Consider the following 23,542-nt stretch of genomic DNA (forward strand, 5'->3'; position numbering starts at 1 on the left):
TTGACTTTGAAATAACTAAGAGAGAAATAGTCTCGACGGCTACCTGTTGCAAATTTCTTCCCACAGCTTGAATAGTCACAGACGTACGGCTTGTCTCCAGTGTGCGAGCGCTCGTGTACCTGTAGGGACGAGACAAAGCAGGCTGGGGGTGTTAAGTAAAAACATCAACAGGAAGATGCTGCCAGGAAAACGTAAACAATCCCACACTCACCTTGAGATGGTGGGCGGTGGTGTAGAGCTTTCCACAGCTCTCGTAGTCACAGCGGAAAGACTTCTCTCCTACGTTTGAGCTCCTCCCCAACCTGTTGTCTTGACCCTGTAACACGATCTGAAACACACATGTGAATTAAACTCCCAGTGAAGTATTTTTTTAAAAAGAGAAGAAAAAGTAATGAATGAGTTATTCTAGAAAAGATACCCGCATGTGGACGCCATTGTCTGCTTCCAATCTGCTGAAGGAACCCAAAGGGTTTTCAATGTTCTCCACCTGACGGCAACGATGCAAAAATGTTGCACAAGATAAACCATGGCGATGAATCTACAGCATCCTTTTCCCCCACTTCTCCAATTTAAAAAAATCAATTTAACCAAAGAACATGTTTACTTGACTCTATTCAAATTGTTTTATATATTTACAGTTATAGGATGAAAAAAGACCGATTTGAATTGTCAAGTTTAATCTTTATTTAGGTAAATAATCTGGTGTTTCTCCTCATTGTTTATAACTAAAATAAACTGTTTCTAGGATTATTTAAAATGGAATCGACTGGATCAATCCTTCGCTTTTTTTATTACACGTTTAAGCAGACTCATTGAATCGTCAGAATTTTCCCATTGAAGCACCAATTGTTTACAGGGGATGTGCTCGGTATCTCAACAAAGATTCAAACTTTAACTTAATAAATAAACAAAGAGAAATATGATGTTAAAATGCTAGTGTAGGGAAAGGATTAGGTAGAATATCAATTACGGACACTAAAAAGGTGTGGATGGAATTAAAGTAACACTGATAGTGAAATAATATAATATAATAATATTATAGTGCAGTAGAGCATCAATATAAGATTCTAAAACAAAAGGGAAATCCCGATGTGTTGTTGCCCCAACTGGCCCCACACTGGTCCAATCGGGTTACCTTGGTGGTGTACTGTTCTAGCACGCTGATGGTCTCGGGGTCGATGGCCATAGCCTCGGCCTGCAGGTCCGCGATGGTGCTGTCAGCCTGAATGGCCAGGATGGTGCTGGACTGGGGCATGTGCACCGTGTGCTGGATGTAGGCGGTGCTGCCGTCCTCCAGCTGCACCTCCTGCAGGCCGCTTTGGTCATATGCATCTGCATGGAGACAGTCAATGTCAATGTCAATTTTATTTATACAGCACTTTTAAAGGCCAGTGGCCAGCCAAAGTGCTTTCACGTTCAGAACCAGCTGGTCAGCTGATCTTAGGGCTCTGGAGGGTTGATGCACATTAATAAGGCTGAATAAATATTCTGGGACCAGTCTATGCAGAGACTTAAAAACAAATAAAAGATTCTTAAAATCAATTCTGAACCTAACCGGAAGCCAGTGGAGAGAGGTAAGCACTGGCGTTATGTGCCCATGCTTTGTCCGGGTCAGGAGACGGGCTGCTGCATTCTGCACAAGCTGTAGATGGTGGAGTTCAGACTGCCTAATACCGACAGGCAGGGAGTTGCAATAGTCCAAGCGCGAAGATATAAAAGCATGCATGACTTTTTCGAGGTCAGCCCTGTTTAGATTGGGTTGGACTTTGGCTAGAAGCCGAAGCAGGAAGAAGCTAGCCTTAACCACAGAGCTGACCTGCTTGTCCAATTTAAACGCCCCATCAATAATTACACCAAGTTTTCTGACCTGGGAAGCTATGTAAGGTGCTAGTGGGCCAAGGGAGCTGGCAAGGACCTGGACAAAGTCAGGGCGACCAAATAGCACAATCTCTGTAATGTTTTCATTTAGTTTTAAGAAGTTTAGGTCCATCCATGTTTTAATGTCCGTCATACAATTAAACACAGCATGAAGGGATTCCTTGGAGGGGGCCTTTAGTGGCAAGTACACCTGCACATCATCAGCAAAGCAATGGAAAGGGATTCCATGCTTCGTAAATATCGATCCCAGGGGTAGCATATATAAAGAGAACAGTAGAGGGCCTAGAACTGACCCCTGGGGGACTCCGCAGGTCAGAGGACCCACTGAGGAGGAAATCTTCCCGAATTGTACACAGAAGGATCTATCTGGAAGGTAGGATTTAGACCACTCTAGAGCAGAACCTCTAATGCCCACACAGTGCTCGAGGCGGGACAAGAGGATAGTGTGATCCACTGTGTCGAATGCTGCTGTGAGATCTAATAGCATTAAAAAGGCATAGTTTGCCAGAATCAAGGTTTAAAAGAAGATCATTAAAAACTTTTAAAAGAACTGTTTCGGTGCTGTGAAGAGGCTTAAAACCAGACTGAAACTGTTCACCAATGTTTGCACGACCCAGGAATTCTTGCAATTGGTTAAAAACAGCTTTCTGACTTTGGAGATAAACGAGAGGAGATTGGCCTGAAATTAGAAAGAACCAAAGGATCTACATTTTTCCTTTTTAAAAGAGTCTGCACTGTGGCATGTTTGAAGGAGGCTGGGACACGTCCAGAGCTGAGACACAGATTTAGAGGAAACAAAATAAAAGGCCCAACTGAGCTGAAGACCTGCTTAAGCAAGTGGGATGGAATGCTGTCCGATGGGCAGTTAGCAGGGCGTAGGTGATTAACTATTTCAGTAAGTGCAGAAAGTGAGACAGGCTCAAACTGGTGAAAAACAGCTGAGCTTGCTGTAGGATTTGGGGGTCCTGCAAATGCTGGGGGGGTGAGGATCTAAGGGCAGAAATTTTAGTGACAAAGAATTGCAAAAAGTCCTCAAACAGAGAAGCAGACGGTTCAACAGAGACAGCATCACTAGAGTTCACTAGTGAGTAAAATATGTTAAAAAGAACCTGAGGTTTGTAAGCGTATTTGGAAACGAGTGAGGAAAAATATTCAGCTTTAGCAGCTTTCCCGAGAAATCTGGAGATTGTCTTTTTTCCACTTCCTCTCCGCCTGTCTGCATGCGCGTCTGAGTGCACGAGTGGACTCATTCAGCCAACGCTCAGTCTGTGGCTTAACGCGCATTAACCTCATAGGCGCAATGGAGTCAGGATCTTAGTGCAGAGAGAATCAAACAACTTCATACAAACATCCACATTGAAGTCGCCAAAGTCTTCCAGAGAATAGGAGTTTTTCCAGGCAGCAGAAAACTGCAGAGGAGTTGAGGAGTTAAAAGTACGGCGACAGCGAGCGGGTGCAGTGTCTGTGCTGGGGGGCGCAGGTAGTGAGATGGAAAATAAAACAGGTAGATGGTCGGAAAGAGGAATGTGGCATATTTTAGTTATTTGTACATCCAGTCCATATGACAGTACAAGATCCAAAATATGGCCTTTTTCGGTTCCGAAACAGACTGCGTGAGATTAGGAGAGTCAATTAGATTAAAAAAGTCTTTGACAAGCGGTCTGGTCTCACAGCAGACATGCACGTTAAAATTGCCGACAATTAGAAAGTGATCATACTCGAGAATAATACCCAACACAAAGTTTGCAAAGTCCTGTTTCGGTGGGCGATAGATCACAGCACAGAGAACAGTCACGGGGATTTTAACCTCAAAAAGTTGGAGCTCAAAGCTGGAGCCATTGAAAGCTGGACGCTGCTGGACGTGAAAGGTAGATTTAAATACGGATGCCAGTCCTCCTCCTTTGCCGGTGGTGCGAGGGGAGCTAAGGAAACTACATCCTGGAGGGAGGAGCTCTGAAAAAGGAGGAAGATCACCTTCGCGGAGCCAGCTTTCAGTTAAGAAGATAAAATCCAATTTGCGTGAGGTAAAAAAGTCATTCAGTAAAAAAGTCTTGTTGGTGACAGATCTCACATTCAACAAAGCCAACTTGAGGAAAAAAGTGTCCGAAGGTGAAGCATGTTTCATTGTGCGGAGGTTCCGAGGGTCCACGCCGCGACTCCCGGTCCGAAAACGCCAGGTGGTGTGAGCAGCAACAGCTGGTCGGAGTCCGCCGAACAGCTGACGCTGTCAGAGCCGCCAACGCACGTGAGCACCAGCCGGATCCATCGAGTTCTAATCCTCCTCAGTCGCAGTCGCAGCGCAGGGGAAACATCCAGAAAGTGTCGATTAGTGCCATAATCCAACACACAAGCAGACCTAAGATAGGCCACCAGTTTGACCCAGAGGCCTCTGCGTTTACCGCGTCTTCTCCGCCGTCTCTCACGGGCAAAATGGAGTGGAGGACGCCTCAGAAACGCCGGGATTTCTTCGGGGCATGGAGAAAAGTACACCAATGGATCATACTTGAGCTGATCGTAGAAGCCTCCTATCTGAAGCAGAGTCTGACGATCATAAGTGAGGAGGGATGATACCTCATGACAGAACAGGTAAATCACTAAACACATAGCAAACACAGAGCAGAGCGACAGACGGCCAGCCGAGCAGCATGGCGCCATCTTGAATCTAATGGTGTTAGGCGTCAGTCAGCATGGTTACATGGATTCGAATAACTGGCTTAGTCGGACTGAAATCGAATTATCCGTTTTATGTAAACACCTTTGTCCGACTATGGGCAGTCCGACTACGATCCGACTAACACCCCTGGATAACTCGATCCGATCCAGTTGATAGTTCGACTATTGCGTCAACTAATGGTGAATCGGATAAGGAACTGGACTTTGCGTCTTTGCGCATGCTTGAGATCCCGACGGCGTCTTCTCTCCGTTATCAAATCAGCCGATAGCGCCATTCGCATTCGCTGTGCTCCTATTAACATCATGCAAAAATAGTAGAGGGATGTAGCTTCATCTTGCTCTGTGTTCGCCATCTTTCTTGTAATGTTGATGTTGTTGTTGTTGGTTGTTGTTGGTAGTGGTGAAGCGGTCAAGCGGAAATGGCTGTATCACAACTAGTTGTAATGAAAACAGCGCCACCTATCGTATCGGATATGACATGCTTTCGGCCAATGATTCAATTTATTCACTGCCATGTATATTGAGATAATAGCACCTCCCCCCGAAAGATAGCATAGTCCGACTATGCAAAGATTCCAATTATACCATCATGTAAACACCAGGGTTCATACACATTTTGACCAGTGGATTTCCATGACTTTTCCATGACTTCAAACACAATTTCCATGGCCAAATAAGTGTGAAATCTCAGTGTATACATGAAAAAGTGAGAAAATGTAGTATTTAAACTAACAATGAGAATACCAAAGCATACAGTGTTTCCCCCACCATTCAATTTGGTCTCAAGATGTTATAATTATACAATTATCCACTATGGATGAGTATCGTTTGGGGTTTTCCTGATACCAGTGCTAAAACGATACCTAAACAGTGCCTAAAACAATACTTTTCCATTATTTTACTTCAAATTATGGACAATACATGGACTGTTAACAGTTTACAGTAGATAACAGTCTCTGTAAGAGCCGGAAGTGTATCTATTACTTCATTGGAATTTTGGGAATATTAATCATTTAATTTATAGTCATTGTGCAGGAACTAAAGATATGTAACTTGTATTGAACGCATTTATGTTGGATTGACGCTCCTTGTGGGTCTCCATGTATTGACGTTGTGATTGCAGTAGGTGCAACACAGAAGAGCTGCATTAGGCACAAGAGCATCTTGTTTATCTGCCGTGTGACAGAATGTAGTAATTGTATATTATGTTGACGCATTGCAGCATAAAATAAACACAAAACGAAAAGAATCAAATGATCTCCTGTCATTCGAGGAGGAAAATGAAGTCACGTGTCTGCAGCTTAATACGGCTCAATGACAAAGAACACCGAAGCAACGCCACCACGCCCTCTGTTTACAACTTGGAACTGCTGCTAGCAGACGGGCAGCGCACGTACAGCGCCGGTGGCCGAAGAGAGAGACGTGCTGCTCGGCATGGTGACTTCGCTAGCAGTCGCCCTCTGATGGGGTTTCTGTAGTAGCTTCGCTAGCAGTCGTCCTCTGATGGGGTTTCTGTAGTAGCTTCGCTAGCAGCGGCGCAGTGATGTCTGCTTCCTTTAGCACGGCTCGTTAATGCCGCTCTCCTGTGTTTAAAATACATAATGTTCCGCCTCCACATTACTTACATTCTGCTCGTCCCGGGTCTTTGTTTGTCGTAACTTATGAGATGCACTTTTCCATATGTAGCCAACCACGGTTAAATCTACACTTCCCTGACACTGGATGATTCCTGAGCTACCAAACTTTTCAGTTAAGGCGCGTTTACACCGCCGCGGTGCAAATTATTAACGCTGCGAGTATCAGAGCGTCCTGCGTCTCTTTAAAACCATATGAATGATTTCAAACGTAATCTTAAATGAACCACATGACCATAGAAATATAACACATTTCCATGACTTTTCCAAAACTTTGAGGATTTTATTTCTTTCCATGACTTTTCCAGGTCTGGAAATGACCATTTTGAAATTCTATGACTTTTCCAGGCCTGCAAATGACCATTTTGAAATTCCATGACTTTTCCAGGTTTTCCATGACCGTACGAACCCTGAAACACACTGACACACTGAGAGGGGGACATTCAGGTGAGGAAAAGAGATAGTTTCCTACATGAATGCGAGTTAGGGTGAAATGCACTTCCTGCTGAAGCTTAACAACATTATTTTGATTGTGCTTCTCACCTTTGAGCAAAATGTGTAAAATGAGACAAAAAATATCCTTTTACCTTTGGGTGTGTGGATGTAGGCAGTTGTTCCGTCTTCCAGCTGAACTGCTTGTCCATCTTCAAGCTGTAAACTGTCCCCTCCTAAAACTGAAGAAAGCAGTCAACTGTGAATAATGTTCCCACAGTAGTAAGATGGTGATACGCCATCCGGTTAAAATACAAAATAACAACTATTTTTAGATGTGTATTTTACCTCCTTTGGGCATCGACACATGCTGAATGTAGGCCGCCGAGCCGTCCTCCAGCTGGATGACCTGGCCGTCCATGACCTGTCCATCCGAAAAGGCTGATTTGGAGTTTTGCTGGATGTATGCAGTGGATCCGTCCGCTAGAGTGACGGCCTGCAGGCTCACGGTGTCCATGCTCTCCATCTGATCGCCATCTGGGGAAATCATGTGAAAAGGACAATACTTGAGAGCGAGAAGATAAAAGGTCGAGGAGGAAAAGTGAAAGTTGCGAGGCCATGTCGTTTTGGTCTCTCTTAAAATGGACCCTGGACGCTCATGTTGACAGACTTGATCCACTCGTGGCTTATTACAAATGCACAAAGAGATTGCAAATAAATGTTATTGACATCTTGACACATTAGATCACCTATTTTGCTTTAAACACTTTTACTACTTCCATGACCATTAACGTCCTTACAGCTGTATTCTAGTCTCGTGCTGCGACAGCGAGCGAGTGAAGTTCGGGAGCTCACCTGACACGCTCACAGCCTCTGTCAGGCGGAGGGTGAGCGGCTGCCCGGCTGCATCGTGAAACTCTGCCATTCCCTGGGAGTCCCGGTTTATCTGGGCCAAGAGCATGCTTCTGCTGCTGGAGAAGACACACAAGCACACAGGGCGCCCCGAATTAAACTTTATGGTGGTGTCCACATGACGTTGAACACACAGGGGGACACGTGTGTTGAGGGAATGTGCAATATAGGGGGATATAAAACATACATAAAGGCCCTGCAGCTAGATTTTAACACAGGTAGCCACAAGTCAGAGCCTTTTGGTCTTTTAAGGGAACAAAACATAGCCGACACCAATGCCCTCATTGTGTCAGTAAATGTGGTTTATAAGGTGGATGTAGGAACCAAATGTCTATTTTATTCTGTACACTGGGTGGCGCTGTTCTTGGGTCCTGTGTGCGCCTATATAATTGATTAGGTAACAATTGGTATCAGGTGTTGGACTCGGAGAGCGAAACGGTTTTGACCGCTGTCGTAATATGAGAGAGTGGGTTCTGCTGGGAACAAACATTATAAGGCAAAATAAAACACAAGCTCAACCACAAAAAGAACGGTTGATTATTCCTGCAAGAGGGGAGCGCAGGGGTGACCAAGGCTGGAACAACTGCGCGTCAGACAGACCTATCCGGGGGCAATCCAGCACCACAGTAGCCCAGGTAAAAGCACCGGGCTCCTTTAATACTAGTCAAAACCCGGCTGCTCCAGTTGGAACTTCGTGGGAGAAACTTTGGCACGTTTGGAACGTAACGGAGGAAGAGTCTCGGACAAGGAGAGCTGCCGTGAGCTGTTCGGATTTATTGCCAAGTTTGGAGGATGCAGCTACGTCACTGATACTACCGCAGTGAATCATCGGACCCAGACGAGCGCCCGATGCGACGAGGTATGGGTAGCGCTACGCTATTTATGGCCATTTAAAATCCGTGCACACAACCTGGGGAATAAACTCAACGCATTGGTCGCTGAGGCTGGCGGACAAATAATTGACTTTGCATAAGACTGTTTGTAGCGGCGCGTGGACTATTGTGGTGGTGGTGAAACGCAGAAACGGGTAGTTAAGCCAACGGCAAAGGCGCTTGCTGCTAAATTGGACACGTTGCAAAACGGTAGAAAAACTAAGTTAAGTGAGGCAAATGCAACTAGAAAATTAATACAAAATGCAATGTGTAGTGATGATAAAACACAGGTTCAATGTGTAATTGGAGAATTGACTGAGCTGTGTGATCAAGCAAAATGCATGCATGAATCTTTGTTGAATCTATTACCATTTGATGAAAAGGAAAAACATGACATATGGTTTAACGCAAAAATGATACCTAATGATGATTGTATCGCTAATGCAAAACTGTGGCTTTCGTCAAATGAAAATGTGTATGAAAATGGTAATGTGGAAGATGTTATTAATCCAAATGACAGTGTTTCTAAGGTTTGTAGTCAGCACTCAAGTCAAAGGAGCACTAAAAGTGGTAAATCAAGTATTACCTCCTCTGTACAGTTAAGGGTGGAGGCGAAAAGAGCTGCACTTGTACGTGCATCATTCTTAAAGGAAAGGCATGCTTTGGAGGAGCAGGAGCAACAACTGAGGAGGGAAAGAGAGCAGCTCGATCTGGATACTGAATTAGCCTCTTCAACCGCTATGTTGGCAGTATTACAGGCCTCAGACCAAAGAAGTGTTTCACACGGACCCACAGATGGCATGGCTTCCTATTTTGAAAGAAGGAAAGGGAAATCATACGACTGCTTAAACAATATGGCAGAGGATTACCAGCCCAAAAAAGAGGATAAGAAACGACACCACTTGACGAAATGGCTGGTACCTCCCGATAAACCACAGTCCATGGATGTCCGACCAAAGGAAACGGAGCAACGGTCGAAACCTGCTTCGCCACATCAGTGCAGCCCCAACGACCAACAGCAGGAGAACCATATATTGGGAATGCATCATGGGCAGTACCAATCAGGGACTCTTCAGTTAAAGGAGGAAGAATGGCATTCTACAACCAACAATCTAAACGCATATGGAGACATACTTGCCATCATGCACAGGCAAAATGAAATAACTGCTACACTTGTGCATCAACAGCGCTCATCATCTCTGCCTCCATGAGTAATTCCTGTATTTGAAGGAGACCCTCTTCAGTACAGAGCGTCTATCAAGGCTTTTGAACAAAGAGTTGAGGAAAAGACAGGAAGAGCAGATTGTCTTTACTATTTGCAACAGTTTACAGCCGGACAGCCCAAAGAGTTGGTGCGAAGTTGCCAGCATATGGATCCGGAGCGTGGCTATGCAGTTGCTAAGGGACTCCTACAGGAACACTTTGGAAACCAGTATAAGATTGCAGCTGGATACATGGAAAAGGCTTTAGCATGGCAAATGATAAAATCGGGAGGATGTTAAAGTGCTTCAGGCCTATGCCTTATTCTTGCCTGGCTGCTGCAATGTCATGGAGGAGCTCCAGTACATGCAGCAATTGGATATGCCTGTGAACATGAGAGCCATTATGTCAAAATTACCATTCAAAATGAGAGAGAAATGGAGGGCCACAGCTCACAGTATCATGGAAACCAGCAATCAGAGAGCCCACTTTGTGGATCTAGTCATATTTTTTGAGCGTCGTGTCAGAATTCTCTCTGACCCTCTTTTTGGTGACATACAGGACCCAGCAACCGGTGTTACTGGGACAAGGCCTTTCAGCAGGTTTAATTCCCAGCCTAGTAACAGAGGCTGGGGAAATATTGTTGCCACAACAATCACTTCCAAAGACTTTCCTGAGAGAGTTACAGAATCCGTACCAGAAAGTAGAAAGGCTGAGGAAACTCTATGCCTTTGCTGTGCTCATAATCACTCATTGGAAGAGTGTAAAGTATTCAAAGAAAGGAACCACAAGGAAAAACTTAGCATCCTGAGGGAACAACGAGTGTGCTTTGCATGTTTATGTGTTGTTCATATGAGTAGGGACTGCGAAAGGCGCTTGTCTTGCAAAGTTTGTGGTAAAGGTCACCCCGCTGTGCTTCATATTAAGAGGCAGTTATCCGATCTGGAACAGTTTAAGGAACCATATAATGACCATCCACTGGAAACATGTGGACATACAGGGGCCGGTAAGGACCGCTATGTTCTATCAATCATCCCTGTCAAGGTGAAAGCTGCAAAAGGAAATCACATTATCCAAACATACGCCTTCCTGGATCCCGGTAGTTGTGCCGCATTCTGCTCAGAACACCTAATGCAGAATCTGCATATTACAGGCAAAATAACCAACATCTTGTTGCAGACTATGGGACAGCAAGCTGGTGTGCCAGCATATACGTTGGCTGGGTTGGAGATATCTGGCATAGACAGCAAACAATTTTATACATTACCCGATGTGCTCGCACAGAAGAAAATGCCAGTCACCGCTGATAACATCATGACAACGGAAGAGCTCACTAATTGGCCGTATTTATCAAAAGTACACATCTCAAAGATCGAGGCAAACGTGGACCTGTTGATTGGAACCGACGCTCCTAAAATATTGGAACCTTGGGAGGTCATTCCGAGCCGTGGGCATGGCCCTCATGCCATCAGAACAGTGTTGGGATGGGTCGTTAATGGTCCGCTGAATAAAACCAGTGATTTTTCAAGAACAGAGGTTTCCTCTGCTACAGTGAACCGAATCTCTGTGTGCCAATTAGAAAAAATGCTGGCAAACCACTACAAGCATGAGTTCAACGACAAGACTGAGGAGAAGGAAATGTCCAGAGAAGACCTCAAGTTTCTGGAAACCATGGAGGGCTCAGCAGTACTTCAGGATGGGAAATATTGTCTAAAGTTGACCTTCAGGAATCAAGAGGTCCGTCTGCCCAATAACATTGCTGTGGCTCAACAAAGAATTCAGAGTTTGACAAAAAGGTTTTTTAACAACACACGTTTTCACCAGGAGTATGTAGGGTACATGAACAAACTTATCAGTAATGCCTACGCAGAGCAAGTACCTCAGCAACAATGGCATTGTATGAAAGGGAAGGTGTGGTACATTTCCCATCATGGCGTTTACCATCCGAGGAAGGGATCGCTCTGGGTGGTGTTTGAATGTGGAGCAACATTTCAAGGTGCATCCTTGAATAATGAACTCTTGCAGGGTCCTAACCTCACAAGCTTCCTCCTTGGAGTAATAAAATTAAATGATAATGCAATGGGTGGGTAGAATAAGGCTATGGGTTAGTATAAAAAAAGAGAATAATAATAATAAAGTTAAAAATTAAAACTATTTAAAACGTTACAAAATATTAAAAATAAAGTGCACTATCGAACAAGTGACAAAGTGACGACAAAGTGACGAGTGACGACAAAGTGACGAGTGAAAAATTACAGCACAAGTGACATGTGCAGTATGAAGCAGAGTGACTGGTGGAATGTCAAAGTCAGTCAGTGGGGGACCGGGCTCTGTTGATGAGCCCGACTGCTGACGGGAAGAAACTGTTCGTGTGGCGGGAGGTCTTAGTCTCAGCCCCCTGCCAGATGGAAGAGGCACAAACAGTTTTTGTCCGGGGTGAGAGGGGTCGGCTACAATCTTTTTAGCTCGCTTCAGAGACCTGGAAGCGAACAAGTCCTGCAGGGACGGCAGATTGCAGCCGATCACCCTCTCTGCAGAGCGGATGACACGTACCACATGTACCAGATGGTGATGGAGGAGCAGAGGATGGACTCGATGATGGCCGTGTAGAAGTGGACCATCATTGTCTTTGGCAGGTTGAATTTCTTCAGCTGCCTCAGGAAGAACAACCTCTGCTGAGCCTTCTTGGTGATGGAGCTGATGTTCAGCTCCCACTTGAGGTCCTGGGTGATGCTGGAGCCCAGGAGACAGAAGGAATCCACAATAGTGACAGGGGAGTCGCACAGGGTAATTGGGGAAGGTGGGGCTCTGTTCCTCCGGAAATCCACAACCATCTCCACTGTCTTTAGAGCGCTGAGCTGGCTGCACCACGACACCAGATGGTCAGACTCCCACCTGTAGGCGGACTCATCCCCACCAGAGATCAGTCCAATGAGAGTGGTGTCATCCGCAAACTTCAGGAGCTTGATGGACTGGTGACTGGAGACTGCTTCCTGTCAGACAGGAAGTCTGTGATCCACTTGCAGGTGGAGTCAGGCACGTGCAGCTGGGAGAGTTTGTCCTGCAGCAGAGACGGGATGATGGTGTTGAAAGCAGAGCTGAAGTCAACAAATAGGATCCTGTCGTAGGTTCCTGGGGAGTCCAGATGCTGGAGGATGTAGTGGAGGGCCATGTTGACAGCGTCGTCCATAGACCTGTTGGCTCTGTAGGCGAACTGCAGGGGGTCCAGGAGGGGGTCAGTGATGGACTTCAGGTGGGTCAGGACTAGCCGTTCAAAAGACTTCATGACTACAGAGGTCAGGGCGACGGGCCTGTAGTACTTGAGTCCTGTGATCCTGGACTTCTCGGGAACAGGGATGATGGTGGAGGCCTTGAAGCAGGCTGGTACGTGGCATGTCTCCAGGGAGGTGTTGAAGATGTGCATGCTTCAGGGTGAGATGGGAAACGGAGTCCGGGCCGGCTGCCTTACGGGGGTTTTGTCTCTTTGCCGGTTAACGTCTCTCTCCAGAATAGAGAGGGTCGTTGCTGGTGGGGGAGGGGAAGTTGATAAAGATACAGAGGCGTGAGCCCCTGATGGGCTGGGGGAGGGAGGGGATGGGGGCTGGGGCAGGTATGGTGGATCTGTGGGGGATGGGATCAAGACATTGTCTTTCAAATCTGCAGTAGAACTCGTTCAGCTCGTCTGCCAGGCGGAGGTCATTCATGGAGTGGAGTTTTTTTGGCTTGTAGTAAGTGAGGTGTTTGAGGCCTCTCCAAACCGAAGCAGTCACTTGCTGAGAACTGTTGTTGGAGTTTCTCAGAGTACAGTCGTTTAGCATCTCTCACCGCCTTGCTAAACTTATATTTTGACTTTGTGTAGCGATCTTTGTCCCCACTCCTAAATGCCTAATCCTTCTGCAGATGTAGTGTTCTGAGTTCCGCTGTGAACCAGGGTTTGTCATTGTTGTAACTCACCCTGGTGCATGATGGTACACAGCTGTCCTCACAGAAGCCTATGTAGGAAGTTACAGCCTCTGTGAACTCATCCAGACTGTCAGTAGCAGTCCTGAAACCATCCCAGTCTGTGCAGTCAAAGCACGCCCGAAGATCCTCCAGCGCCTCACTGGTCCAGTTCTTGAATTCCTTCACCACAGGTTTGCAGAGCTTTAGTTTCTGCCTGTATGCAGGAATCAGATGGACCATGACGTGGTCAGAGTGTCCCAGTGCAGCACGAGGGAGGCGTGATGAGCCCTGCTTACTGTGGTGTAACAGTGACCGCGTGACGAAAGGTGAGCGCACCTTTGACTAGAATGTCCAGTAATTCCACGGAACATAACAGGAAAGTTGGAAGTAACTCCGCTGGAGTTGTTCCACGGATGTTCAAGAGCTCATCTCTGGCAGCCATTATCGGCGCCATGTTCCACCAGGTGAAGGTGGCCGAAGAGGACAAAGATTTTCTTCATTTTCTCTGGTGTCCAGATGGAGAATCACTCAAACCCTGGCTGAGTACAGAATGACAGTACACTTGTTTGGTGCAGTGTCATCGCCCAGTTGTGCAAGCTATGCATTAAGAAAAACTTCTGAAGATAATCGGTTTGAGTTTGTGACTGAAGTAACACAATCTATCAAGCAGGACTTCTATGTTGATGACTGTTTAAAGAGTGCAGCCACGGAAGGAGAAGCGATCCGGATAATAACAGATCTTGTCGCTCTGTGTCGGAAGAGGGATTCAACTTGGAAAAATGGAGCAGCAGTAGTCGTGTTGTTTTGCAAGACATTTCATAGGACCAAAAGGCCAAAGACCTAAAAGAATTGGATTTGGACCAAGATGAACTACCAATGGAAAGAGCGCTGGGTCTGCAGTGGTGTGTGGAGACTGACTCTTTCCGCTTCAAGATGGAGTTAAAACAACAGGCTTTCACCAGACGTGGTATGCTGTCAGTTACTAGCTCAGTGTACGATCCTCTGGGATTCTTATCACCAGTCACGTTGCTGGCTTGCTTGCAGCAAGAACTCTGTAGGAGAGGTTGTGGCTGGGATGATGGGTTACCACAAGACATCTTACATCAAAGGAAAAGGTGGTTGGAGGATTTGGATCTGCTGGCTACATTCAAGGTGGAAAGGTGTGTTAAACCAGTGAACTTTGGAGAGGCATACATACAGACATGCCCAACTACATCACTTTGCTGATGCCAGCGAAGGAGGGTACGGAACTGTAACATACATCTGGATGGTAAATCAGGAAAACCTCATTCAGGTGACCTTGTTGCTTGGTAAAGCCAGAGTGACACCACTGAAGGCTGTGACCAATCCTAGACTTGAGTTATCAGCGGCTGTCCTTGCTGTCCGAGTGGATTCAATGTTGAGGAAAGAGTTGAACTTACAGTTGGAGGATTCAGTGTTTTGGACCGACAGCACTGCAGTACTGAAATACCTTAACAATGAGGACAGACGCTTTCATACGTTCGTGGCCAACAGAATCTCGACCATCGGAGGAACATCTGAGCCTTCACAGTGGAGACATGTCAGTTCCAAAGACAATCCAGCTGACGACACGTCGAGGGGAATGAGGGTCTCGGACCTTTTGAAGAATAGCAGGTGGCTTAAAGGGCCTACATTTCTCTGGAAGCATGAAGAGGACTGGCCTAAAACTGAGTTGGAAGTCTCAATGGATCAAGAGGTGAGAAAGGAGGCAACCGCAAATGTCATCAGTGTGCTTAATGTGTATAATCCTACTGACAAACTTATTGCCTACTTTTCTGACTGGAGGAGGCAGCTGACTGCTTCCTCAGGCTGAAGACCATGTGGTTGACACAGATCCGCCAGGGAAAGCAATTGGAGGCATCTGTGGCTAATTGTTTGAGGGACACCAGTCGGAATAGGTCAAAGCAGGCTGCTAAATGACAGAGGGTCACAGATGAGCCAAATACGTCGATCTTAACACTAGAAGATCTAGTGGGAGTAAAAAGAGCCATCATTGGCTACTGTCAGGGACAGCGATTTAGTGAGGAGATTTCTGCACTGTCGTCCAGGAAAGCAACCGTGAGCCAACAGAGTCCTATCTTTAAGCTGGATCCAATTTTGGAAGATGGGCTATTAAGAGTTGGTGGGAGGTTGGGTAGAGGAGCAATGCCTGAAGAAGCCAAACATCCACTCATTCTCTGCAAAGGGCAACATGTATCTACGCTCATTATCAAGCATATCCACTGCAAGCTAGGCCATGGTGGACCGGCTCATACACTGTGCACGGTGAGGAAGAGGTTTTGGATCACAAAGGGCAATTCAGCTGTCCGAACGGTCATTGCAGAATGCAGCTTTTGTCGATGCTACAATGGAAGAGCAATGGAACAAAAGATGGCAAATCTTGCAAGAGAGAGAATCCTTCCAGATCTACCACCATTCACCAACACAGGGGTGGATTATTTTGGACCAATTGAAGTAAAGAGGGGAAGGTCAACCTGTAAACGATACAGTGTTCTATTTACCTGCATCGCGTGCAGAGCCGTCCATCTGGAGGTAGCAGTCTCACTGGAAAAGGACACGTGCATTGATGCATTGCAGCGTTTCATCAGCAGGAGAGGACAAGTAGTGCAACTAAGGTCAGACAACACAACCAACTTTATTGGGGCAGAAAGAGAACTAAAGAAGTCACTCACTGCTCTGAATCATGATCGGATTGAGGGGGCTTTGTCACAGGTTGGAATTTGTTGGAGTTTTAATCCACCAGCAGGTTCACACCATGGTGGGGTGTGGGAACAGTTGATCCGCCTGGTGAGAAGGATTCTCAGCTCTGTTCTACGTGAGCAGAAGTTGGATGATGATGGCTTGCATACTGTGTTCTGTGAAGAGGAGGCTATTTTGAATGATCGTCCAATTACCAAGCTCTCGGACGATGTCAATGACTTTGAACCGCTCACACCTAACCATCTACTTCCCTTGAAAGGTAAACCAGCTTTGCCTCCTGGAGTGTTTGAACCTCATGATCAGTATGGAAGGAGACGATGGAGGCAAGTGCAGTATCTCGCAGATCTTTTCTGGAAGAGATGGGTGAGGGAGTACTTACCCTTGCTCCAAGAAAGGCAAAAATGGAATCAGAAGAAAAAGAGTTTGGTTACTGGAAATATTGTGGTAATCATGGATCCATAAGCTCCCCGTGGTTCTTGGCCACTTGGCAAGGTTTTGGAAGTATTTTCTGACAAAAAGGGACTTGTGCGTTCTGTGAGATTACAGACAAATTCTAAAATCCTTGTGCGACCAGTAACAAAATTGTCTTTGCTACAGGGGGTGTAAAATGATTTGTCTGTACTGGGAACATTTTTGCTCCTTTTTTGTTTTGTTGTTGGAATGCATTAAGCATTCTAAGTATTGTTCTTCAAATCTTTATTTCCGACTTATTGTTGGAATGCATTAAGCATTCCAAGTATTGTTCTTCTATTCTTTATTCCGCCATCTTCTTCTTCTATTTCTTCCGTCGCACCTTTCAACTCCTTCTCACTTTCAGCTATTAAAACCGTTCAAATATTAAAATGTTAAGCTCATTCAGGAGAGGGGGGCTATGACTTTTCAGCTTTCTACCTCTTAAGCTTGAATTTATATAAATCAACTAGAAAATTCCACAGTAATTTTAAGAGTGTGACCTATACTTCCCGCAGGTGCCTGTGCATGAAATGGCCAAGCAGGCAAAAGAAGGGTAGCCACAAAGGCTAGCTAGCAAACAAAGCACATGACCCATTTTTCTCGGGCTGTTTTAGGCACGTGTCAGCAGTTGGGTCTTGTTACTAGTGCAATGCTAGCTACAGCCATGTTAGCGTAAAGAGAATTTGATGGCGTCTCAATCGGTCACTTCCTGTTGGGAGATCCAGCGTATCCTCTCATGGACTGGATCATGAAAGGCTACACCCATTCCCCAAACATCACCCCTGAGCAAGAGTCCTTCAATGTCTACTTAAGCTCTGCAAGGACCACGGTGGAGATTGCGTTTGGGAGACTGAAGTCACGCTGGAGAGTTTTGATGAAGCGTAGTGACTTCCACTTTACATTCACCGCTAAAGTGATTGCTACCTGTTGTGCATTGCACAATTTCTGTGAGAATGAGAAGGAAGTTGTGAATCCCAACCGGTCAGTGGAAGCGGCTACACTTGCATCGAACCTGCCACAGCCAGGTGGTCGTGCCAACAATCACGCAGACAACACAAATGGACAGAGGATCAGAGCCGCCCTCACAGATTACCTGAGTGCAAACTTCCCCCTGCGCTGACCATACCTTTAGACGTCTTCATTACATAATTGCCAGTTTGTCATAGGTTTGTAAATACAACTCTTGTACAGTTCATGTGTGTTTCATTCCACAAATAAAGAAACTCACAGAAGTTTTACTTAAGTGTTTTATTTATAAGAAATATTAAGAAAAGTAAAACAAGGTATATGAGCTCACAAGAAAAACAAGGTATAAAAGCACACAAGTATAAAAGGTAAAACCTTGAATGTCACAAAAACAAATATTTATATATATAAATTCTGATTGTGTATGTGTGTATGTGTACACACACTGAGGTAGAGTGTAGAAATTGTGCTGTATGAACGGTAAGGTGCTTTTCAGGCGGTAGTGCAAATAAGTAAGGCATCCATAACCATAATACGCATCATGTGGTGGTTGATGTTGTGGTGGTGGTGACAATGTGTTTGGTTGAGGTTGAATGTTATCCATTCTCTGCATCAGCTTCTCAACCATACTGTCAGTGCGGAGGATGCTGGCGATCAACCGTGTCCATGTCCTCCTTCCATTGTTGAGTCATGACTTGCATCTGGTTTACCAGCACATCGACGTCTCTCATTTGCCTTGTTTGCTGGGTCCTCGTTCCTTTAAGAAATGGAGGTATAAAGTCAGTTGTATTCCTACCGATTAGGCATGTGGTAGTAACCATCTTGACATCAGCTGTTTGTTAGACTACACAGGATGAGTGAAAGCATGGCATGAAGATTCTTTGTGATGCCCATATGTTGATGCAGTTATAATATTGCAGAAATTAACAGGTAGATCATCGGTAATTGTAGCACGCAGTGGAGTAGTTGAAGGTGGTGGAGTGCAAGCTAGAGTCGACCTAACTGAGGAGGTAGCATACAGTGGAGTAGAAGGTGGTGGAGTTGACCTAGGTAAGGAGGTTCCAGATGAGCCTCCGAGCAGCGTCTCTTCCGGGTCCATTGTAGTATCTATAAGATGGTACAGCACAAATAATAATAAAACGTTATTTATATAGCACCTTTCATGCAAAAGAATGCAGCTCAGAGTGCTTTACAGCAAATACGTGCATAATTACGTGCGCAATAACGTGCACAAAGAAATTACATGTACATAAAAATAGACAAAGAAACATAAAAACTCAAGTATAGTGTAAAAACAAATGTAGAAAGTACAGTTTATGTAATGTACACTTTATTATGTTTATAACTAGCTTTCATTCTAAATTGAATTCCTTGCAAGTTAGTGGAAAGGTCTACACGTTTCTCAAAGACTAAGGGCTAGCTAGCAGGTGGCACCCATGTTAGCTTCGAAAGTTACGGTTATCAAGTGGGACCCAGGTTAGCCTTACAATTAATGATTGTACATTGTTTTCATCGTCGATTTCATTCCTCGCAAGTTATGGGAAGGTACACATGTTTCAACACATATTAGCACTGCTAACACATCTCACAAACAGCATCAGCTAGCATCTGGTATCTAGCACTTGTTTTAGTATGATGCAACTGAAATTAACTTACCCATGGTAGTTGGCAACTGAACACCCGAATCTACGCCGTTGTGCTCTACTAGGGACTCTTGTGTTGTCCATAGCAATGTTTGTTTGTTTTCTGCCGGCCAGTCTCCCAGCAGTCTCTTTCGACTTTCGGGTCACGACCTGGGAGGGAGGAGGGCGGCGGGATCTCAAGCATGCGCAAAGACGCAAAGTCCAGTTCCTTATCCGATTCACCGTTACATGCCGCAATAGTCGAACTATCAACTGGATCGGATCGAGTTATCCAGGGGTGTTAATCGGATTGTAGTCAGACCGCCCATAGTCGGACAAAGGGGTTTACATGAAACGGATAATTCAATTTCAGTCCAACTAAGCCAGTTATTCAAATCCATGTAACCACGCTCACAGACTTACAACGGGAGAGTAAACGGGGCTTTTATATAACCCCCACACACAATACACTCCATTCATTCTAATGGAGCACGAGACTACATTTTAATCAACAATTAATTGCAGCGCCCCCTATTCTTCAAATATTCTCTAAAAATTAGGGTGTGTTCAAGGGTTCAATGTTCACATGTGTTACAAGTTTGGTGAGGGCAGGCCAAACCATTTGTAAATTACGAGTCTTGCCAGATTAAGCCACAACCCTTACGAAGTTCATTAGCCCGTATCCTCTCAAAACAATAAGATATCAACACGATCCTAATTGGGGACATGGGGGCATTGACCCAATAAGGATCCACAGAAAGTTTTGTGACAATCGGACATAGCGTTTAGGACAAAATTCAAAATGGCGGAAAATCTAGTTAGGCGCATTTGCATACCGTGATTGACTTTTTTGTAGAGCATGGCCTAATGTGGTACTTTTCAACTTTCTAGGGGGGCGCTATGGAGACTTTTCTTAGTCTATTCTCTTATTCTGATAATAGCACACGATTCCCGATCTGTACCGACAGTTTGAGACTATTTTGAACCAATTCCGACCAACAGTGCGGGAGGAGATGCGTGCCAAACTTTGTACGAAAGGAGAATAATATTAACTAGAAAATGCATTTCCTGCTGAAAATGCGTTGGAATGCAAAAAGCTGAAAGCTGAAATGAACTTTTTAAAATAGCTGAAAATACAGAAAGTTGAAGGGAATTTGAATACATTTGCTGAAATTATAGATATTAGAAAAGCTGAAATGAATTTGAAATTGCTGAAAATACAGAAATGGGAGAAGCTGAAAGGAATTTCAATAGATTTGCTGAAAAAGCAGAAATGAAAACAGCTGAAATAAATTTGAAATATTGCAAAAAAATACAGAAATGAATAGTGAAAAATTGCTGTTGATAGAGGCATAAGAATAGCTGAAATTATTTTAAAGAACTGCTGAAAATACAGGAAGTGGGGAAGCTGAATTTCAATAGATTTTCTAAAAACAGAAGTTGCAGGAGCTTAAATTTGTTTAAAATTGTTTGTAGTAATATTAGTAGTAGTATTAGTTATAATTGTGGTATTAGTAGTACTAGCAGTAATAGTAGGTTTAGTATCAATAGCAGTAGAAACAGCTGTAATACTATTAGCCATAGTCGTATTTGTAATAACATTAGTAGTAGTTGTAGTATTAATAGCAGTAGAAATACTAGTAGTATGGTAGTAGAAGTATCAGTTGTAGTACTAGAAGTACGAGTAATATTCGTAGTGGGAGACAGAATGTTTGTTATTCAAACTAAGAAGTTTTTAATTAATAGGCCTCATCACAAACATTACAGTAAAAATTCCCTCCATGTGGCTTTTATTTTGAAATTATTGGATTGGGTGGGTTGGGGGGGTGTAGATAGAGGGAGGGAGGGTGAGAGGGTGAGGAAGGGAGGGGTGGTGAGGAAGAGATAGAGGGAGAGAGAGAGGAGGAGAAATAGACAGACATACTGACTGACTGAGTGATTAACAGTGAGAAGAGGTCAGGGTGGAGGGGGGAGGGGGGCGAGTGTCTTTATCATATTGGTCTGTTGACAGAAAGCATAGCTGCGTCATGTGACTCCACTAATCAGGTCATTGGAGCAGCTGTGAGTCACACACAGAGATACTGCAGCGTGTTTACGAGTAACCACGGCAACGGCGCACGTATTGCATTGGGTGGGGTGGGGGGGTGTAGATAGAGGGAGGGAGGGTGAGAGGGTGAGGAAGGGAATGGTGGTGAGGAAGAGAGGGAGAGGGGAGGAGAATTAGACTGACTGAGAGTGATTAACAGTAAGTAGAGGTCAGGGGGGAGGGGGGAGGGGGGGTTAGTGTCTTTATCATATTGGTCTGTTGACAGAAAGCATAGCTGCGTCATGTGACTCCACTAATCAGGTCATTGGAGCAGCTGTGAGTCACACACAGAGATACTGCAGCGTGTTTACGAGTAACCACGGCAACGGCGCACGTATTGCATTGGGTGGGGTGGGGGGGTGTAGATAGAGGGAGGGAGGGTGAGAGGGTGAGGAAGGGAATGGTGGTGAGGAAGAGAGGGAGAGGGGAGGAGAATTAGACTGACTGACTGACTGAGAGTGATTAACAGTAAGTAGAGGTCAGGGTGGAGGGGGGAGGGGGGAGGGGGGGCTAGTGTCTTTATCATATTGGTCTGTTGACAGAAAGCATAGCTGCGTCATGTGACTCCACTAATCAGGTCACAAGGAGCAGCTGTGAGTCACAGACAGATCCTGCAGCATGTGAGTGCTCGTAACCACGACAACGGCGCACCTGTGCTCATTAACGGCTGCAAAATGCAGAGACATGGCAGCAAGTTACACAGAATCCACACCTCACACAAATGAGAACCAGCGCAAAACTATAACAGCTATCTAAAAAATACGGCGTTTGTATGAGACCCAAGACTCTACCGAACGCGTGGATGTGCTTTTTATGTCTGTCCGGTAATAAATACGGCTCCTATGGCCGTTTACAAAACGTGTACCTTGTGGATTTTTGTGAGAAATATGTCGGCAGATTTGTATTGGAGCCTATGGGGCTTTTGGCAGAGGTTGTGTCACTCAAACACTCCTTGCGCCAAAACTAAAAAACTCTGGGATTCCATGAACACATTAATCCAATCAGCACAACCATACCCTCATTAATCTGAAGAAATGAAGCCTCTAGAGTGTATACTTTGGCTGCAAGGACAGAAGTTCCATATTTTTTTAACCAGATTCCTGCGATGCCCCACACTCTAGCCCGCGAGCTCTCCACTCTAGCAGACGCAATACACACTCATGTAAAAGTCAGAAACGGAGCGAAGAACTAGTGAAACATAATCAGTGATAATGAAAAAAGTACAATAGATATCAAGAAGCAGTTTTTTTCATAAAATAGTTGAGACTTGTGTGAACATTTGAGAGTTGAAATGGTGTCTGTAGCTGAAAGATTTGCGAAGCTGAAAAATCTGAAAGTTGAAGAAGTTTAGGAGGATTTGAAAGCAAACTCCATTTGAAAACCATGTTAAAATATTAATGATTATTGATTTATATAAATTCAAGCATAAGAGGTAGAAAGCTGAAAAGTCATAGCCCTCAAGCCAGAAAGGAGCTGAACATTTTAATATTTGAACGGTTTTAATAGCTGAAAGTGTGAAGGAGTTGAAAGGTGGCGCGGAAGAAATAGAAGAAGTTGAAGATGAAGAAATAAAGATTCGAAGAACAATACTTGGAATGCATCGTTAATGCATTCCAACAACTAGAAAAAGCATTTCCTGCTGAAAATGCGTTGGAATGCAAAAAGCTGAAAGCTGCACTGAATATTTAAAAATAGCTGAAAATACAGAATTGAAGGAATTTCAATAGATTTGCTGAAAAAGCAGAAATGAAAACAGCTGAAATAAATGTGAAATATTGCAAAACAGAAGTTGCAGGAGCTTAAATGAATTTTAAAAAGTACAGAAATAACAAAAGCTGAGATGAATAAAAAGAAGTTTAAAATTGTTTGTAGTAATGTTAGTTGTAATTTGGGTATTAGTACTAGCAGTAGAAGTCGGTTTAGTATCAATAGCAGTAGAAACAGCTGGAATACTGATACTATTAGCCATAGTAGTATTTTTAATAACATTAGTAGTAGTTGTATTAATAGCAGTAGAAATACTAGTAGTATGGTAGTAGAAGTATCAGTTGTAGTTCTACTAGAAGTACTAGTAATATTTGTAGTGGTTATAGTAGTATTTGAAAGAGCAATGCGTATTTCAACGAAACCGCTTCATGGTTAAGGTACAGA

At 44.5% G+C, this 23,542-nt stretch overlaps 1 protein-coding gene and 1 long non-coding RNA gene across 22 annotated transcripts in view; both read right to left on the bottom strand.

Annotated features, from left to right (window-relative positions):
- The window catches only part of LOC120812307 (zinc finger protein 143-like), a 34,966-nt gene that overhangs the window by 4,813 nt on the left and 6,611 nt on the right, over positions 1 to 23,542 (bottom strand). For 14 of the 20 annotated variants that reach the window (XR_013454842.1, XR_013454843.1, XR_005710579.2 and 11 more), the window contains 7 exons: positions 7,473 to 7,588; positions 6,966 to 7,154; positions 6,773 to 6,859; positions 1,136 to 1,332; positions 419 to 487; positions 212 to 328; positions 44 to 119 (listed from right to left, as the gene is read on the bottom strand). Coding sequence is in view for 16 of the 20 variants with exons in the window: in XM_078097487.1 (XP_077953613.1) it covers positions 44 to 119; positions 212 to 328; positions 419 to 487; positions 1,136 to 1,332; positions 6,773 to 6,859; positions 6,966 to 7,154; positions 7,473 to 7,588 (851 nt within the window). In the remaining 4 variants the exon portion in view is untranslated. Of the gene's footprint in view, positions 1 to 43; positions 120 to 211; positions 329 to 418; positions 488 to 1,135; positions 1,333 to 6,772; positions 6,860 to 6,965; positions 7,155 to 7,472; positions 7,589 to 16,065; positions 16,197 to 16,236; positions 16,645 to 23,542 lie in introns of those variants that run through there. The other 6 variants (XM_078097498.1, XM_078097494.1, XM_040168145.2 and 3 more) reach the window with 3 other exon arrangements.
- Positions 17,951 to 19,478, bottom strand: LOC144390990 (uncharacterized). Of its 2 annotated transcripts, none has more exons than XR_013454847.1 (3): positions 19,340 to 19,478; positions 18,687 to 18,790; positions 17,951 to 18,440 (listed from the first exon to the last, which is right to left on the bottom strand). It is a non-coding gene; the product is annotated as an uncharacterized LOC144390990 (long non-coding RNA). The 2 variants fall into 2 exon arrangements; XR_013454848.1 differs by having other exon boundaries at positions 18,299 to 18,440; positions 18,703 to 18,790.

Source organism: Gasterosteus aculeatus, chromosome Y, assembly GCF_964276395.1.
Source record: "Gasterosteus aculeatus chromosome Y, fGasAcu3.hap1.1, whole genome shotgun sequence".
Classification (NCBI taxonomy): domain Eukaryota; kingdom Metazoa; phylum Chordata; class Actinopteri; order Perciformes; family Gasterosteidae; genus Gasterosteus; species Gasterosteus aculeatus.